At 47.4% G+C, this 20,491-nt stretch overlaps 1 protein-coding gene across 1 annotated transcript; it reads right to left on the reverse strand.

Annotated features, from left to right (window-relative positions):
* Window positions 1–233: 233 nt before the first annotated feature.
* Window positions 234–7,569, reverse strand: LOC142572752 (uncharacterized). The gene is made up of 3 exons (XM_075682080.1): window positions 7,479–7,569; window positions 1,531–1,742; window positions 234–582 (listed from the first exon to the last, which is right to left on the reverse strand). The coding sequence occupies exons 1-3, from the start codon at window positions 7,495–7,497 to the stop codon at window positions 328–330; spliced, it is 486 nt and encodes a 161-aa protein (XP_075538195.1). The 5' UTR covers window positions 7,498–7,569; the 3' UTR covers window positions 234–327.
* Between the last annotated feature and the right edge of the window lie 12,922 nt (window positions 7,570–20,491).

Genomic DNA, 20,491 nt, shown 5'->3' on the forward strand with positions numbered 1-20,491 from the left:
TAAGAAAGTTCCGCTTACATGGACAGACACCACTCCCCCCCCCCTTCTCGCTTCACAAAGATGTGTTCTGCCTGAGTTGTTCAAATCTTTTTTTTTATTTCAGATATTGAAATTTATAGGCGGTCGTACCAACGGATGTTGGTACAACCGCCTATTGCCCTTCGCGTCAGCGAGCGTCGTCAGACGAAGTGTGTGCCGTCCCCCCCAAAAAAGAACTAAGGCCTCGCGAAGTCTGCTTGACAGTTTATTAATATTCTTGGTAGCAGGTACAACTTTCTTACCGAGCTTGTGTCCCTGCTTACAGTACTGAAGCTCAGATGTAGCGAGCTAGCACAGCTCGAGCTTCTTGCAGACTAGGACCTCGTATTCGTCGAATTTCATCTCCTGGTCTTCGTGCGCTACGTAGAGGACCTTGTGGCTGGGCTGCACCTTTCCAACGAACACGTTGTCCCCGCTCTGTGCGCGGCCGATGAACAACTGCTCGCCGTCGGACGTGCTGCCGCCTTGCAAGGCGCCACTGGGCACTTCTCCTTCAGTGGCTGGCACCCAGTCCAATTTTTCCGGGGTCTCCGTCGCCAAGCACTGCGCAAACAACAGTTGACACGTTTACGCGCGCATCCACGTGTACATGGCCTTCACACGCTTCAGCGCGGAGCTCCATGGGACCAGCCAAGAAAGAGGTGGACCCTACTCCGGAAGTCACAAGAAACATGTTCCTATCCATGATTACACTCTGTAACTTACATGCTATTACCGGGTTCTGTGATTGGCCTCCGCCTACGCATTTGTCCTAATGCATGCCGTCTCAGTTCCACGTGCGGGTGCATGGTAACGTTGGCTGCCGTGTTTACTACCAGCGACTCTATCATCATATACTTTGCACTATCCGGATCACTAAATGGTACACAACCAGCTAAAGAGGGAAAATGATGGCGCTTTCGCAATGAATTAACTCAGGGATTACGAGCCTGCCTAGACGACTCATCTGACAAGTGCAGCTAAGTGATTCTTCTCACTTGAGGCTTCTCTTGTGAGGCAGGTCTAAACAAGTCATTGGAGCACTGACCTGGTTAATTAGTTTAATACGCTTGTGTCAACTGGCTCAAGTATGTGCGCTTAAATTTCTCCATGCAAATGTCAGGGTATAGGTTCTTCGTGCAAAATGTAAGCTACAGTGTGGAGCCGTCGTGGACGTACTCACGGTTTCCATCGCCTGTTTCCTTACACGTTTCCGCATTTTCTTCACACTTGAGTAATTTCTCGCTATGGATACGCAGCTACCCTATACGTGAAATTCGGGCAGTGAGAAACAAGAAAGCAGTTTTTGTTAACGGCCGCCTGCACTACAGCCTCCACAGCACATTCAGTGCCTATATTTTGACCTACGAAGTTAAGAACCAGGTTTGGTTCTGTCTATATTACATGCTGCTTTATAAATGATTCATTTCAATAATAATGAGTGGAAAACAGAATTTAAAAAAGAAAAACGTTTCATTTTCTCCAAGGTAGAAGCAAAAAGCAATGCCTCACCTGGTAATCCTCGTGCGAGTGCGCCTCGCCCGCCCAGCTGACGTAGCAGCAGGCGACGTCGGGCTGAGCCCAGCCGATGAGCGTGTCGCCTTCGTGCACCGTGCGCGCGACGTACACTTTTTGGCCGTTCAAATCTCCCGCGCTCAAAGCGTGGTAGGGCAGCCGGTTCTGGAAGCACGTCACCCACTCAAAGCACGGCTGGTACTTGGTCACTGCGCCACAAAGATCACGCAGAATATGAAGGGCCAGCCGTTGCGCAAACATGCCGCCATGCAAAAGGGACACATGTTTAACGCAATCAAATAAAAGCATAGATTCTCCCTGCAAGGAGCAATCGGCTGCTTCGACTTCGCGGCAACGATACCTTAATTAAAGGAAAAATTTAATTTGAAGTTATGGCGAAGAAAAGAAATTGCGACGAACAATGCCGAAACAAATCACCTTCTCCGTGTGCGCTCGCCCCTGTCCCGGCGTAAACAGTGTCCCATGAATCCATCATAACCGTGCTGCCGAATCTGAAAGCTTTATTTTTCGCTCACAGGGCGTCCATTGAAGTTCGACCACCCTGAGACGCGAATTGTATTTTAGGTTAGTGCAGGCAAATGCCAGGAAATAAGAGGAGATTTTTCCACCGCCAATTCAATCGCGTGTTTTTTTTTTTTTTTTCGCCAATTCGAGCAGACGCACCGCGCTTTTTGCCAAGTACAATCGGCGCGTGAGACAGCATGTGCTTCGCGCAAAGGGCTTCGAGCAAGGATTCTTTTTCATCGATGGAAAAAAGAAGTGGATCGCACGAGCCCATACGCAAAGCCCGTGGGAGAACGGTTAATAGGCGACTTATCCGGGACCTCTGCGAGTCGGATAGCAGTGACGATAGAAGAAACAGTCAGCCTTCATTTCACGGCTCTACTATGGAGGACCTAATCTTCCCGCAGGGTCACTAAATTTTTAGGAGAGTGTTTCACCTGCTTCTGAAGCTTCGTGAAGGCACCGATCTGTTCAGCGAGTAATGGCGTTTAGCAAGTAATGCTTAAAGTATCGAGTCACTTAATGTAGTATGCTGAAAGGGTAAAGGGTGAACGTGGTGAAGTGATAGTCTTCTACCTCTACTTCTTATAATCGCCTTCCTATGTCTTGGTAACGGTTAACCTACTCACGCTGCAATTGACTCTGTGGCATGCTTATCCTCGCACTTTAAAAGGAGACACTCGGATGAAGCAATGGCCAGCGTGTCTTTGCAGAGCTAGATTCTCGCGTAACTAACGCCATCCTCATCAACATCCTCCCCTGGGCAAATTCGTATGAATTCACTTTTGAAGCTTCCGATGCTATAAGACGAAGCCAGAAAATGTAGTTGATACACCTTAGAGTGCTAGATGATGAGGATGATCCTTCAAGACAGGGCATGCACTCACAGCGGGGTATGGGCCACGAATCGGATGGATTGTACGTATGCATAATTGCCCGAACGAATAAAGAACTGGGAAAAGGTAGAACTGAGAGCAAACAACTATTGTGGAATTGAAAAGTCAGATCAGATGGGTGGATAATTACATTCAAAATAAATAAAAATAATCTTCCTTAAAGGTTTTCTTTTCTTTCGTCTTGCTCTAGTCCTTGCACGACTTCAATGATGAAGTAATATGCAAGGAAATATACCACTAGAAAGCGTATAGTCTGACATAGAAGCAGCTTAAATTCGTATTCCGTATGGTTGTAATTTTTTTCACTTAGATTTTTTTTTTGTTATGATCAACCAAGTAGCCCGACACCAGGTTTCCCTGAAGCATAAGACGCTACAGACACTCTGTGTGAAACAACTTTTTTATGCTCCCAAGGGTGTAACTGAATTTGTCGCCAGACGAGCACCCTTAAGGCATCAATAAAGTCATTCTTACAGAGTCAGCCCACATAGGTAGTGGTTCAGGGACCAAATTCACAAAACGTTCTTATGCTAGAATTTCAGGTAACAGTAAATTCTAATCTTGATTCTGTACATATTATGAACAGCACTTACGAACGAAAAGGTTTTGTAAATTTGGCCCCAGAAGGATTCTAAGGCCGAATTCACAAAGAGTTTTGTTCGTAAGTTTTCTTTGCCATTAACTGGTCGCCTTCACTAATAATGTGTCCAGCATCAGGAATGGCGGGAATTCGCTTTTACAAACACTTCTAAAGCAAGAGCTTTTCGTGAATTCGTCCCCGGCTTCATTGCTCTAGTCAATACTTGCTGGAAGGCTGAACCCAAATTTCTCCCGCTGAAGTTCTCTGCAAAAGGGCTGCTACATTGATGTCAAAGACTATCAGCAAATGCTTTATCCCGAAAAGAAAATGACACACGCACTACGGTAACGACCGATTTAGTCTGACTCCTTGTTTGATGATCAATATTTTCCTTATTTAAGGCGACCAAACAATACAATTAAAGTAACATCGTATACTCCAAACATCGTAGTCCGCAGCGGGTTTTGTAAGTATTAAACCTCAATTTTTCTCGCATTCTGCTCACTCTGAAAGAAAGAAAGAAAGAAAGAAAGAAAGAAATAGGCGATAGCAATTTCATTATTTTAGGCGGGTTTTTTTTTTTTTTCTCAGCATTGCCGTTCAGTTGGTGAATGGCATCGTGAAGTCGTTCTTGTGCTTGCACTAAATTTTCAGGCGTACAACAGGATCGACTTTAGTTACTCGCATGAGGCAGCTAAATGCCCTTAATCAGGGCTAATACTATTCTTAACTAAAAATTCGCGGCGCCGAAACTACGCTGAGCCCTGCGAGAACCTTAATAAAATGTAAAAGCGTCATTATAAAACATGTAAGCACGTTATATCTACTGTAACCCTTTCAAGTAAAGTCTAGTGTTCTCGTGGTGTGGACTTGATAGGTCCTATAACGTGATACTGTATGATATGTCTACATACGCTGGCGAGGCCAACCTGGCTTTGCTTATGAGGACAAAGTGTTCATTAATGCCCTGAAGCGGGTGTTAACACGAACTTTATGAATAATTTTTTGTTTCTTTGGGGGTTATTTAACCAATCTGTCCAAGTCTCATGTTTCCTATCTTCTACGATGCCGGTGCGGAATTACGTTTGAATTATCGTGGTGTGCTTTGTTTCGTTGCTTTTTCGAGCGCTCCTTCCAACGAGTGCTACCTTTGCTCTGTAGGTGTGAACACTCTGCCAAAAGTTTAAAGGTCGCTCCTAGTACGACTGCTTCTGCTCGATGCCGAGCAGTCGGTCTTGTGTAGTGTTGCCGCTCTTCTAGCTGCATAAATATAAAGAAACTCAGTTCATCTCTCTATATAGTTATCTTATGCGCGATAGGGGCTCAAAAGTATCCTTTACATGGTCTCGAAACAGTTGTTACCACCCCTGGAGCGACCTTAAACCTTTCGGCTCCGACGATACTTAATCAACTCTGCGAGACATATATATATATATATATATATATATATATATATATATATATATATATATATATAGGGGCCCGATTTTTTTATTAGTCATATCATAAGAAGCCAACAAATACTGACACCAAGGACAACATAGGGGAAATTGCTTGGGCTTAATAAATGAAATAAAGTAACGATAAATTAATGGAAATGAAAGTGGATGAAAAAACAACTTGCCGCAGGTGGGGACCGAACAACAACCTTCGCTGCGGCAGTTTATTCATCCTAATTTATCGTTTCCTTATTTCATTTAGGAAGCACAAGTAATTTCCCCTATGATATATATATATATATATATATATATATATATATATATATATATATATATATGTGTGTGTGCGCGTGTGTGTGTGTGTGTGTGTGTGTGTGTGTGTGTGTCTTCACTGCTGCTACGGGGCCCAAGGTAAGTGAATTGAAAGAGTATTTGTCGCAAAATTACCAACACTCGGTTTTATTCTAGAGTTGAGGGGCGCTTGGCGTAAGCCGCCTGCCTAGTTCCGTACACAATATGGGAGTTCGAATTGTAGCGCTGTAAGACCCGAAGGCTCCCTATCCAGCCAACTCCAGATAGCCCCGTGGTCGCATGAGTAAACAGTACTTTACTGAAAACTAAATCTCATTAAATAAGGTCAGAGGACAAAAAAAAACTAAACACCAATATTTCAAACTGCAAACAGAAATCTTGCAATATTCTTGTCAGTTCCGACTGATGGTGAACATACGGCGCTTACTGCATCCATTATGGTTTTATTGTTACTTTTTGCTTGTTTTCGTGCCACCGTGCCAAAGATTGTGCTATAGCAAACTCATCAATAAGCCCATCAAAATGCCGTTAAGTATTCATAAACCGTGTTTACGTGAATGTGACAGTTTAACATGTCGTATTTCTTAGCAGATCGCGGTCATATTATGCGACAGTGTTTACACGTGGTGGATCGCCCCTCGTCCGAAACCAGCCGGAACCTGTTTCTGGCGACGGCATTTTACCAATGTGTGGAGGAGAGCACACGCCGGCAGCCGTCGAAAATTTCCTCTCTCTCAATGCGAGACATCACCGTTCGCATGCACCCCATGAGACGACTTACCCGTTTCGATCTACCCTAGATCTCCCGGCGCATTAATTCTATTTGCCTTCCTGGAGCACTGTCGCCGCTTACAAGGGTGTGATGCGCTATAGAAGTGCTCGCCAGTGTCGATTTCATGCAAATGCCGCTATAATGAAGCGGGCATGTTAGACTGGTCGTTGCAGTTCTGAGTACTTTACGTATTATTCTTAGTGCATATGTTGCACCCCCCCCCCCCTTTCTGGTGCTTTTGCACTCCGCCCTTGTATCTCTTGATGCGCTGACAAAAAGCTCTGTTATGAAGTTTTGCATTTCCGCTTCATTTTTCCTCTTAAAGAAAGGGCGCTAAATGGTTATATATGTGCTATATCGAAAGACAAAGAATATGAATCAAAGACGAAGAAAAGGAAGATTGTCTATTATAGCTATAGAAATACATGAAGAGGAAGGACCGGCACTGAAGTTAAACCATTGTCGTACCCAGTGGGCTACACTGTACGCTTGCGTTGGGAAAAAAACAAGAAAGAAAAGAAAGAAAGGAAAACAATCACAAAATTATAATAAATAAAAGGCCACTAGTGTGAATGCACTGGCAGAGAAATTCTTGCTGATAGTCACAGCTGTCCGTGCAGTTGTGACTGCACGGACAGCTGTGTAAAAGTGTAATAAAGTTTTCGTGGTCTTGGGCACGCGAGGGTGCTTCACCCCAGGTCATACTATCTTCTCCTCTGAGGGCTGTCAAATGACTAAGATTAAGTCGCTATATTTTTATAGTATAATTGGGCCCTGGCTAGCATCATCACAGATATTAGCATTGGTAAAATGCGTGAGTGCGAAACAGTGTTTCTTTCGCGCGCCTAACTTCACACGATATATTTTGCTTAAACGTGCGACAACAGACGTTCCGATTTTCAGGAGACTCCGACTCTTACATAAGCCATCTCTTATACGTTCATTTTAGTTTGTCACTCTACTCAAACATTTAAATATGGAGGACTGTGTTCCTTCTCCGCGTACATAAACTGAACCCTGCGCGTAGAACCTTTAAAGAGAGCTCCGTGCTCCGTTCGACTCTTTCACCCGGTACCGACGCCGCATATTGCATTAGATCTGCGTGTAGTTCAAGTCTACACAATTTTTACGTTGTGCAAAGAAGGCGAAAGAAACTAACATCCACTGTTTCGTTTTACGTTCTTTTTGTCCCTCTTCCTTTTTTTCTTTTCATCTGCACCAAAAATAGGCCGATTATTACGCGCATTCTGCTCACTGAATGGCGAAATGCTTCCCATGCCATGATAGCTTACACGCTAGGCGTCGTCTTAACTCAAAGCCGTCAGCGCGTATCTGAAGAAAGCATCAGGAAATGAAAATATCTCTGCACGTTGAGACTATGAACATGCGTGATTTGACGGCCTATGGCGTCCTACACATACCGTCGTAGTCGGTAGCCATGGTCGGTGCGGTGCGCTCAGCAGATCACAGGAAGTCACTTCTGTCGAGTTGCGGAGAGAAGACACCGGCGCCGTCATATATACGCTTGAGATATCTCAGGTAAGGACGCCCCGGTCAGCAGTGTACGTGATAAGCTGGCGTGAAGCACTTGTGTGGGCGTACGCGTCGGGGACGATAGCGGCACAGCGAGGAAGATAATAAAAAAAAGGGGGTGTGTCTATTCTGCAAACTGCAGCAGTATCCCTTCGGCGTCTTCGCGGCAAGGTACAAACGCACTTCTATATCAGACACCTTTGCCGTCATAAATATTATCGAGCAGCAATGCAAGATATAGTACGGCTAGACATGTTGCGCCCGTTGGCCGCAGCCGAAAAGAACTGGCACCACGAGTTGTTAAGCAAAAAAACACGCATCTATAAGCATAGCATTTCACCGTAACGTATCGCGATACCAGGAGAAGTATGCATGCAGCCAGCGTTAGCAGTAAAATCGCACTAGAACCCTTAGAGAGCATGCATGCATGTCGAATCTGCGTAATTCGATGGTTCTGTGTGCGATATTGTTCATTATTTGAGGTTGCCCCGTGGTATGGTGAGGGTCTGGTTTAGGCTACATAACACTGCGAGCACTCAACTCTTCGCCCTGGCAAAGCCCTCCTCCAGAGGCTCAACAATAGACCTCGTTGTCGCATTTATGTGGCACCGAGATGATTTGACAGAGAGGTAGCGGATTGATTAGCCTTGGTTGGTATAGGACATTAATTGTGAACTGTGCATCCCTGGGTTACTCTCCAAGCACTCCACGCGGTCATCAGAGGCAAGCTTTTTGGTGCTTGAGCATCTAGGCACAATTTTCTAAGATTATCTGCGACTGAACACGGACAAGTCAGTCAACGTGGTCGAAGGCGCTGGTCGAACGTGGTCGAAAGAGTTCCAACTGCAGCATGTTGGAACTCTTCCCTTGTGGTCGCATGGTCAGGCCTATTACATCTCCTGTCTCATCGACAATTACAGAGGGTGCTGCTATTAAACCTGCGCTACGCAGGCTCGACCGGTGCGCTACACAGAACACCTTCGTTTTGACGGACTTAAAACCTGCACTCCTTCAACTCTGCCGTGGCGATCTTCCTAACAAATGTTGTCGGAAATCACTGCCATTGATCAAGAATTTCAGAAGCAAGGAATGTAATCTTGTTTTCCAGTTGATACGTTCCCATCTTGGCAGTCCTGGGGAATGAAAGAGCGGGTGCTATTGTTAAAGAAGCGCTCATGAGGCCACCAACAGTCAGAGCACCGATCAACCACCTTTTCCCAAAAACCATGATTCGTAGTCAGTTTCGGTAACTTTCGACCCCGCAACATGAGCCGTGTGTAGTGAAGGGGTTTAACCAACTCCAATTGATAGAATATGTATAGGATCGACTTGCACTCCAGCTTGGGCGCTCAAAAGTGGGTGAGGTACTCCTCTGCTATGCACAGAATGTCAGAAAAGTGGTGGCGTTCACTGAAGCATCTTGAGCTCTGGTCTTGCTAAGCTGTCCCTGTTCAGCACTGTGGCGTAGATACCACGATGTATCCATGAGCTTTAGCGAAATTTTGGTTGAGTTTGCTGTATAAATTGATGCTACAGCGTTAGAAGAAAAAAATTGGCAGAAACCAACGAAGATGCCTGCCAAAGTTAGCGATAGCGTTCTTTTGTAACCTGCTGCATGTGCCCATGCTATCCATGAATCACAAAATCTCATGGGCACTTCAGCAGACATACGAAGTGGCAATCTCGCCGCGAACCTCAGTGCATAGTTAGGATCCTGGCTGCAAGTTGGTCTCAATGGCTATCCATCTAGCGGCCGCGCTCGATGAGGTGTCTGTTGCGGTTGGGACGTTATTACTTTAATATATTTAAGGCTACATATCCCTTGTGTCACCCTGGCACATGAGTTCTAGAGTATTGACTGAGAATGCCCTATACCAATATCACATACGCAGTGCCGAAGTTGTCGGTTCGGGCACGCACGCAGTACCGCATGCCCAGTGAACCAAGTTGCCTACTGTATGCCAGATAACAGCTAGCAGCAAGAAATCTATTTGAGAACATACCCATGGGGGGGTCCATGTTGTCTGCTCGGTAAGACAGAAGCACATACTTAGCGATCCAAGCTAGTACGCTACTTGGGTTACTGGGTATGTGCCACTGTTTATTGTGCGAGATCGTCCAACCATCCAAAGTCGCCAAAGCAGCTCAAGAGCTTTAAAATCGTTGAAATTGTGCGTACTTCGTGCTTCCTTCTTTCTCATAAACCCTCTTCAGCCAAAAGAATAATGTAACCTTGCGTCATCCACTTGGAACCCATTGCCTGCCGGTATTAAATACCTAACATAAAGCACCAATGAAAGTAGACGACTGTGTTCCCTGGCAGCTCTCAATTAGGCCTCACTAATCCATCCACCATATAGAAATTCCGCTGTCTGCCAAGTAATATGAATGAGCTAGTAACAGCGGTAGTTTATTTCGAGAGCGGGAAACGTGTATTAAGTTATAACAGTTGTGGCGACGAGCGACCACGTAGACCGGTAAAGTCTCGGGCTATCACGTGAGAGGAAAAACTGACACTCGATCTCTTAGCGTAGCATTCTTTTAATGCCCGTTTGGAACGCTAGCCCGTGCCGGAGCGTACCAGCCGCTCGTGCCTCGTGTAGACGCGAGCGTCTACGTAATTCTCATGCGACGCCCGATGCTGCTGTCGGTACAGAGGGCTCCCCCCCCCCCTAGAGAGGAGGAAAATTCGACGAGCGATGTAAAGTCCACGTGACGCGGCGTGTCTTGGCGTTGGTCCTGGGTGTCACATACGGAGGCGGCGTCGAAGGATGCAGCAGGGTTGCGCCACATATTAGTGGAGCCGATGGCGCGGGTGCTTCAATGTAGGCGGGTTTGAGACGTTCCAGGGCAATTGTGTCTGAGCGGCCATTGACATTCACGACAAAAGTCGTCGTACGACGCTCGAGAACACAATATGGCCCGGAGCAGTGTGTCTACAAAGGTTTCCGCACGGCACAGTTACGCACGAAAACGTGCGTAGCAGAGGTGAGTGCGGGAGAAACGTACGGAGACCTTGCTTCTTGCGAAAGTGTAGGCACGGGGCGTATCTGGTTGAAGAAAGCTAGCAGTTCGGCAACGTAGTCGGCAGGAGATGGCATAGGTGTTTTGGTGGTGGCTACAAAGAAATCGCACGGAAGGCGTACGTGAGTGCCGTAGACTAGCTCAGCACAGGAGCAACCTAGGTCGCTCTTGAGTGCGGCTCTGATGCCAAGTAAGACGAGGGGCAAATGCAGGACCCACCTCTCCGGCGATTCATGCGCCATAAGGGACGTCTTGAGATGCCAGTGAAAACGTTCAACTAGTCCATTGGACTGCGGGTGGTAAGCAGTCGTGCGAAAACGTGTCGTTCCGAGTAGTTTGAGTAGCTCGTTGAAGAGTGCTGAGTCAAACTGCCGACCGCGATCGGTGATTATTGTGGATGGGCAGTCGAGCCTTGCGATCCATGTAGACATGAAAGCTTCTGCAACACTGGGCGCTGAGATGTCAGATGTAGGTGTATCTTCTGGCCACCGTGTATAGCGGTCGATGCATGTCAGTATGTACCAGTAACCTTTCGAAGGTGGGAGAGGGCCGACGAGGTCCAGGTGTACGGTGTCAAAACGAGCATCCGGTGGAAGAAAAGACTTGGCAGGCGGTAGGGGTGACGCTGGATCTTAGAGCGTTGACAGGACAAACAACAGCGAACCCAATCGCGAACTTGCGCGTTTAGCCGAGGCTAAACGAAACGACAGGAAAGAAGCTTCTGTGTCTCGCGTATGCCAGGATGCGACAGTTTGTGCACGGTTGCGAATAGACGTCTGCGAAGGGATGCCGGAATGTATGGTCTAGGTGTGTCGGTAGAAGTGTCGCAGACGACGGACGTACCATCTGGGGTCACAACAACATCCTCCAATTTCAGAGACGTTGACGAATTTCGGAGTGTACGAAGTTCGGTGTCGTCGCACTGTTGACTGGCGAGTAACTTGACATCGATGATGAAAGGTTCCGACGTCAACGTGAAAATGGCATTGACGAGACTTAGAACGTCGGCTGGAACGTTGTTGGTGCCCTTGATGTGGCGAAACGTTGTTGTAAACTCTGAGATGTAGGAAAGGTGTCGAATCTCGCGGGACGAGTAACAGGACGCCGAATGATTAGTTGCGGGCACAGGGGGCTTGTGGTCAGTCAAGACGGTAAATGCACGGCCTTCTAGGAAATGGCGAAAATGTTTGATAGCCAGGTAAACGGCGAGTGATTCATGGCCGAACACGCTGTAGTGGGACTGCGCAGGCTTCAGTTTCTTGGAGAAACAGGCGAGTGGATGCCACGCATTGTCGATGAATTGCTGCAGAACGGCCCCAACGGCGGTGCTTCAAGCGTCGGTCATGATGGCAGTGGACGCGTCTGGCTTTGGGTGTCTAAGCAGCGTGGCGTCGGCAAGGGCAGACTTGACTCTTGTGAAAGCGTCGGTGGCCTCTTCAGTCCACTGAAGCACTTGTTTAAGTTTGTTTACCAGCAAAGCGTCTAGCGGAGCCATAAGTCGTGCGCAATCGGGAATGAATCGGCGGTAGAAATTGACAAATCCGAGAAATTGGCGAAGCTCGGTGAGTGTGGACGGTCGGGGAAGGTTTTCGATGACGCAAACCTTGGACGGTAGTGATCCAATGCCGTTAGCGTCGACGATATGACCGAGGAACTCGAGTTCGGGTTGACCGAATTCGCTCTTGGCGGCGTTGATGACAATTCCTTTAATGGCAAGGCGTAAAAACAACAACCGCAAGTGGTGAAGATGTTCTTCTGCGGAAGAGCTTGCGACGAGAAGGTCGTCAATGTATGCAAAAGCGAAAGGCAACCCTCGGGTGACGGAATCGATGAAACGCTAAAAGAATTCACCTGCGTTCCGTGAACCGAAAGGCATGCGGAGAAATTCAATAAGACCGAAGGTTGTGGTGATGGCGGTCTTGCGAATGTGTTCTTCAGCGACCGGTAGTTTATGATAAGCGCGAATGAGATCGACCTTAGAAAATATCGTCGCAGCGTGCAACGCTACCGTGAAGTCCTGAATGTTCGGTAGAGGGTAGCGATCAGGAACTGTAACGTTGTTTTGTGCCCGGTAATCGCCACATGGGCGCCAGTCTCCCGTCTTCTTATGCACCATGTGAAGTGGTGATGACGAATTACTGGAGGAAGGGCGGATGATGCCAAGTTGCACCATGTGTCCGAACTCCGCTCGAGCGATCTTGAGTTTCTCCGGGGACAAACGCCGCGGTCGGAAATAGACTGGTGGGACGGAGGTGACGATGTGATGGCACACGTCATGTTGCACCAGTTCCGTCCAGTCCGGCAGGCGTGTCACAGTGGGAAACTCGCGTAGGAGCGCGGCGAAAGGTTCGTCAAACATGGCAGAAATAGGCGTGGTCGGCGATGTGCCTCATGATGGGAAGCCGGGAATGGATAGCTGGGTCACAAAGTCGATGAGACGGCGTCGTTGGATGTCGACAATGAGTCCGTAGTTGTGCAAGAAGTCTGCTCCAATGACTGCACGACGGATGTCTGCAACCAGGAAAATCCAGCGGAACGCTCGTCGAAGGTCAAGGTTTAGCATGACGGTGCGCGACGAGAAAACCGGAATCCTGGTGCCGTTGGCGGCTTGCAAAACGGCACAGGGGTCGCTTTTCGGTCGGAGCGGTGGGCGAGGAGAATGCTGACGTCAGCTCCTGTGTCGACTAAGAATCGTTGTCCCGTAATTCTGTCCGTCATGTAGAAAAGGCGACTTGTGTGTTGGGCCGGACCACTCGTCGCCGTTAGAGGTCGGCCGGCCTGTTTCCCTGCCAAGCGCAGGGACGCCGACAATGACGGCCGTCGTTTCCAAAACGGCGGTGGTAGTAACAAACGCCAGACGTTGTAGTTGATGTTTCATTGCGGGTGCCCGTGCGTCTTTATTTGCTGGAACTACGGCTGCGTGGGCGACGAGATGACGTGCGGCGATGTTCCGCTCCACAGATGATGCGTTCCAGGAGCACAAGGAGTCGAACGGAGATCGCGCTGCTGAAGAGCAGGGAAGGGTTTGCAAGGCGATCGTATGGTCACCCGGAGACGATGCCGTGGATGCAATGGTTGGGGTGGCTACTTCCATGACTTTGTCGGCCAAAGCGGCAAGTCCTGTAAGGCCCATGGTAGAGGCGGTCGCCAGGACCATCTGCACGTTAGCCGGGAGTCGTTGCAAAAACAATTCGCGCAACAGCGCGTCGTCGATGGATCTCGCGCTGTTTCCGAGCAGCTGCCTCATTCAGTGAAGAAGTTGACTAAGGCGTCGGTCGCCGAGTTCTTCAGCGGACAGAAGCTGCTGGATGCGAGAACGCTGTGAAGGTGCTGTGCGCTGTAGCAGGGCTGCCTTGAGATCCTCATAGGCGGTGGTAGACAATGGGGAGTTCAATAAATCTGCTACCTCGTCAATGGCGGCGGGCGAGAGCGCTGCAACGGCGTAATGAAACTTTGGGGCTTGAGAGCGGATACCAGTGACTTGAAATTGTGATTCGACCTGAAGAAACCACGCCGAAGGATGCTGGTCCCAGTACTGTGGGAGCGATGACCGAACAGGAGGGCTCACCGCCTTCCTCGTAAGGGTTCTAGCCTTTAGCTCTCGTAGCGTTGGTCTGGTCCATGGTCGTCTCTACCACAGGAGCGTATGGCAGTATCCCGTCCGGGGTCACCAAAACTGTGGCGACGAGCGACCACGTAGACCGGTAAAGTCTCGGGCTCTCGCGTCAGACGAAAAACCGACACTCGATCTCTTAGCGTAGCATTCTTTTAATGCCCTTTTGGAACGCTAGCCCGTGCCGGAGCGTGCCAGCCGCTCGTGCCTCGCGTAGACACGAGCGTCTACGTAACTCATGCGACGCCGATGCTGCTGCCACTACACAGTCATTAGTTCAGGCGGATACAGATGGTAATCTTGACACTCGTTATAAAGAAGCCGCAAGGAGGGAAAACACATTCACTATAAGCATTATTTCATTAAAAGCAGAGGCGCCACAATGCAGTCATAGTGATGCAGTAATAGCACTCCGACAACACGTGAGTGCGTAAAAGGTTTATCGAAACAAAGCCGTGCTCCATAGAGGTCGCACGACAGCATTTTTTTCAGAGCAAGGAAAGACGTAAATAGTACCTGATGAGCATTGCTTCAATATGCCGGCAGTATTCTAAACATCCGAGCTTTCAAGCCACCTTACAAGGCACTCCTCAACATGGCACTGCGCTCCAGTTTGTTTGGATGCAAATGAACAATGCTTTGCTTATCGGATATCAAAGATATTTAGCAAGGTGGTTCGGCTACAAGGATGTCTTCATCTGCGCGTACTGGAATTTTTTATTCCTGCCAAAGGATATCAGTTAGTGGGTCCAGCATGTGCATCGGTATTTCTAAATGATAAAAGTTAATACTGCTGACACTTGTGAGCCGCAGTCGCATTTGTGGCTTGTTACACGATACAGACATAGACGCGAAGAGCTGCTGCCTAGTGGCGGAGTAGCCTTCACAGCGCTCTGTTATTGCTGTCGGGGTTGTTTTGTGGTGGTGGTGGTGGTGGTGGTGGTGGTGGTGGTAATTTTAGTGGTAGTGGTGTAGGTAGTGCTAGTTAGAGAGAGGGCTAAGCCGTGCAATCGTGGCCTAGAATTATTCCGCCTGAGCGTCTCTTACAATGTCACTGAGCTATGTCACCATATTCCAGCAAACAAGTGTCTCTTCATGCAAGAAGAAGCGGAGCTAATTAAAACTGCAGCTATCGCTGTGATTGTGCGACCGATTGCGAATGAATAGTGGATTATTTAGCAACACTACTCCGACGCAGGCATCTCACTGACGATGCTGCTACTAGTATTCAACTACAATGTTTTTTTAGCTATAGCAGTAGTACGGGAGGGATTGAAGCCCTGTTCTTCTGGGCTTCAACTTTGCTTTGAAAACAAAATTCGAATTGTGCAACATACATGCAAGGTTGAAAGCAAAAGGCAGAAGTAGTGCATTCTGCTCGTTTACAAATGAAATGAGCATTATTTACCACAGGTAAACACGAGGATGTAAAAGAAAATACGGATACCCAGTGACACGGTTTCGAAATCAAAGAGCCGCAGACAGGAATTACAAATTGGTGCCCTTCTATGCCATCTCGGCTAGCTAGTCAACATGTAACATGCTAGTAGCCAGCCGTGTTAGGAGAAGCCTGATAACAGCTCCTCCCTTTGCCACGTGCGACGAAGCAGAGATAATGCGACACGTTGATCACTGACTCCGGCTCTGCTTTAGAGGAAGCATTGACCTGTAGATAGACACGGCGATTCTGCTGGCCGACTGAGTAAACATGAGAGGAAAAAAGAAACGATTCAGCCGCATCTTGTCCCTCCATATCTATATCTTGAACTCATGTTTGTCAATATCGGTCAAACGTACGCAAAGATGCTCGAGTTTATCTTCAGTGCACTCGTGCGTTTAGTAACAGCCGCTCTCTTACTGTGACCCGTGTCGCCGCATTGGACGCTTGAGTCCGTAGGGCCCATAAGCATTAAAGTAAGCGTAGCCGGCTTAGACGTCTGTGTGTAGAAATGGTGTCTGGTGCACTTTTCTTTAGGGTGATGTACAGAAATAAGGAATATTTGTACATTCACGGTCACTCAGGAGTGCATTTCTATTAGCGATGCAGATCACATTCGGCTTCACAACGATGACAGATCTGTTGCAGGAAGCCAGAATGAGCAAAATAAGTTTCAGAGAACAGCACCTCTTCGAAACTGCTCTTTATTCTTGCCTTTGTCATTTTTTCCTTTAACGCTGAGCATTATTCGAATCCATCTCAGGCTTATTTCTTACGTCGCGTTGGATAGTATGGTTTAATTTTGAACGAAGTGGTGCCAGTGAGTGCACCTCTGTTCTGCGTAACCAAACAATAAATTATTACATACAACATGCATTTAACAACTGAGCTCATATGTATAATCACAAGGATCTCTTAATGAAACAGCCTTATGATATAGATACAATGGCTTGTTTGATTTTAATAAACTTCTTTTATTTGGGCTATCCCATTTTTGGGCCACTGTGCATTTCTAGGCGGATGCTCGGGCTTCTATAGCACGCAATCTTGACTGATAAAGTAGTGCCAGTCAGCGCAACTCTAATCTAAGAAATAAAAAAAATCACAACATAAAACCAGCACGTATATAATGTCGGCTCCCATTGATATATCTAAAGTATTGACCCTTTTCGCGGCGATGTCGTGGGCGCTGCCATGTTTGATCACGGGGTGACGCGTCACTTGCTTGTCTCGACTGCCTCGGTGGCCTCCTAGTTTACAATGTGTGTGTATGACGCCGGTGCGGCCTAGAAAATCTCTCTTTAAGGGGATATAGCAGACGGTGACTGGATGGACGACACTAAACTATGGCCACAGCTTCCGAAAACATGCAAAAGCGCTTTCAGAGGTGATTAAGCTATGTCCGGAGGGTGTGGGCAGCGTAGATGCTGTTTGTTCTAAACGCGGGGCTAAATATGTATTCCAAGCTACCCAAGCTTTCCGCTCATCAATTGAACCAGGATTAGTGTGTTTTGCTCTTCGTTCTTTATTTGGCAAATATCTTGAATCAGCAGCTTGTCACATTTGTGACCCAGTAACTTTCCTCGGTGCGATCACTAGCTGATTAATTTCTGTCTAATCACTCGCGGGTTTGCTCAGTTCCGATAGATTTGTTCTTGCTGCGCGCAAGGCTTGAAACGCAGCTGTTTCATACATTGTAATACCTTGTAGCAAAGACGTATTATCGCTAGTAACTCGCTTACTGTTGTGGACCGTCACGAAACATTCAGCTTGGACCATTCGTGCGCTATCGGTGTAGCCCATCATTTATTGTGCGTGCATGGTGCGCATATATTCAAGTGTGCGCCCATTCACTTATTGAAACGTAGGCGATAGAGTGGGCGTAAGATTTCGTGCCAGTTGGAGTAGCTGTGTGTTGTTAGGGTGCGCGAACCTTACTATGACAGGAAACGCGACTACTCCCTATGTCATTGTTTAACGAGCGGTACTCACTCTTTTCTTTCAAGTTAGCGATACAACGCTGGCGGATGAGCAAATTTCGGCATCCTCGAGGAAAGCCGTACATCTCGATGTGCCGGTAACACGTACGGACAGTTGCAGCAGCGGTCCGCGAACTTGGCCACACAGTTTCATTCCATTCCTTAATATGCCAGTCACTATTTTTGCAGTCGACTACTTCACCCGTCTTGAATTCACGATTCAATCCAGCATGATTGCAAACAGTGCGTTAGCGAAAACTCAGGTGCATTTGCGACAGCTGATCGCCCAGAAGCAAGGTGGAAGCGGTAATGGTTTTGTATTAGTGCGCTGTCGCCGAGGCCACGTGTGGCGTGCCACCGAAAACGCCATCTCGTTTCTTTAGAAGAAAGTGCTCCACGAAAAGGGCCAATTCAGAACTTGATGGTGCCACCATTGATAGTCGAACTTACGGCCATTAGTGAGAGTCGAACCCACGACCTTTGGTGTTAATAAAGGCAAAGTTAATTAAGGCCCTGGAACCCAAGACCTTTGGTGGGAGTCTAACCGTACACCTTTGGTGGGACAAAAATTCAATGGCACCAAAATTGATGGTGCCACCCCTGATGTGCGAACAAACGACCATTGCTGTTAATTAAGACGAAGCCATGTGCCATGTGTGTGTGTATATGAGAATGTATATATATATATATATATATATATATATATATATATATATATATATATATATATATATATATATATATATATATATGTGCGTATATATATGGGCGTATGCGCGCCACTTCTACGGGTGTTTGCACGTGTACGTGTGAATATAACATATCAGTGTACAATATAGTTTTGTGTTGGTCTATGTATATGTAATTTTTTTTCTCGTTCTTCCCAGCTTGGTGCAGTAGTTTCTTTTATTTTCTGTGTTTCTCGTGCTGCTTCTCATTTTTTTCTTGTACGGGTGTTCGACATACACTGCTGTTTTGCCGCTGTTGCCGCTGCCTGTAGGGCCCCAGGCCTCATCAAGCTGCTCAATGAGCAGCTTTTTGTCTGGGGTCCATTTTTCCTTGAGGAAAATAAACACTGTTTCTGATTTCTGATTCTGAAGTTAATGAAAGAGAGAGGGGGGTAAAGGTAAAGTGATAGCAAAGTAGAAATAAAGAAAGAAAGGAGCATAGACATACAATCACAGTCGGTTACTGCCACCGCATACTGTCACCGCACAGCACTGTAGCACTTGCAGCACTATAAACATCTGTTCAGGCTACAGTCGCTTGTCCAATGTTGCCCTTAAAAAGTGCAAAAGTGCCCTCGTCGCCCTCCGCTGCAAAGGTATGTGATTTCGGCATTCTAAAATAAGTTCCTCTGTTAGAGGTCTTTGGTCGAATCGCGCTATCGCGATTTTGAGCGATCGTCTCTGTAAATAGTAGCGAGGACAATCACAGAGAAGGTGTTGAAGAGTCTCCTCGCTACCACAGTCATCACACGAGGCGTCGGCCCATCCGATTCGGAATGCAAAGGACTTAGTGAAGGCCACCCCTAGCCATACTCGACAAAGCAGGGTAGCTTCGCGACGGCAGAGGCCAGCTGGAATGCAAAGGCATAGAGAGGAGCCTAGGTTGAGCAGCCGTTTGTTTTGAAAACTTCATGCGTTCCACAAGAAGAACGTGATATCACGGCTGAGCATTCAAAGTTATCTAGCAGCATCTGTCCTTGATAACGGTATCGGCTCCTCTTCGTCGCCTTGAAGAGCCGACCGAGCAGCGTCATCGGCGTGTTCGTTCCCTATGACGCCGCAGTGACTTTCAAGCCACTGAAATGTCACGTGCTGCCTTTTCTCAGTCAAGGTATGGATTAGTCTCTAATCTCGAATACCAATTGTTCGTGTGGTCCACGCCGCAGGGTTGATAGCAAAGACGGCAGTTCTGCCTTCGAGTCACTGAATATTGACCATCTTCGAGGTTGTTCTTGGCTGACAAGACGAAGTGCAGCGCGAAGAGCTGCAAGTTCCGCAGCCAACGGTGTCGTTGGGTGAAATGTATTGAAACTGATGGTCGTGGCTTTCGCTGGGAAGACCACGGCTCCAGAGGAACACTGGAGAGTTGCCGATCCATCAGTATAAATATGTACGTGTTCGGCTTACCTCTCGTGCAAAAGGAGCATAGTTGTTTAAGAGCCGGTGATGACAGCTCAGAAATTTTCCTGATTCCTGGCACGGTGAGGTGCACTGCAGGTCGAGCCAAACACCATGGAGGAATCGGTGGCTTAGTTGCGGGTGGGAAGCCTGATGGAAGGCGGGTGTAACAATCCAAAATCGTAGCACAAAATGATGCCTGCGGTCATTCTGACGGTAGTGTGGTCAGATGACGGGAACGGGCACGGGCAAAATGCCTAATGTGCACTCTCAACACTTCCACTGCAATGTGTGTTTGTATGGGTTGGTACCAGGCGATTGCAATAGCCGCCACTGTCGATATGCATTTTGGCAAACCAAGACAAACCCTGAGAGCCCGAGCTTGTATAGCCTGTAGAGCACGACCTGTGGTGTTAATGAGGTCAAAGTTAATTAGGGCAGCGGTAATTAAGCTAGACTTACTTAAGACACTCCAACCCACGAGCTTTGGTGGGAGAAAACGAGTAATAGGAGTTAACAACACACTTGAATTAGAATGCCAAATTATTTACTGAATGTGTCATTAGCGCGCAGGCTTTCGCCTTCATCCTCTTTAGCGTATACTAAAGGACTATTGACGTTTTAAAGTGAAGCTGTTAGAAGTTCGCTGGGTTTCTCTTGACGTGCGCAGCTTCGCCGAGCTGGGGGAGAGAGAGCTGAGAGAGAGTGAAAGCAGAGTATA

The sequence above is a fragment of the Dermacentor variabilis genome, chromosome 1 (genome assembly GCF_050947875.1).
Source record: "Dermacentor variabilis isolate Ectoservices chromosome 1, ASM5094787v1, whole genome shotgun sequence".
NCBI classification, from domain to species: Eukaryota; Metazoa; Arthropoda; class Arachnida; order Ixodida; family Ixodidae; genus Dermacentor; species Dermacentor variabilis.

Excerpts from the sequence above, each read along its gene's own strand:
- LOC142572752 (XM_075682080.1), bottom strand. Across the intron at positions 583-1,530 it reads ACTCGCACGAGGATTACCAG|TGCTTGGCGACGGAGACCCC; the intron begins GTGAGGCATTGC and ends TTGTTTGCGCAG.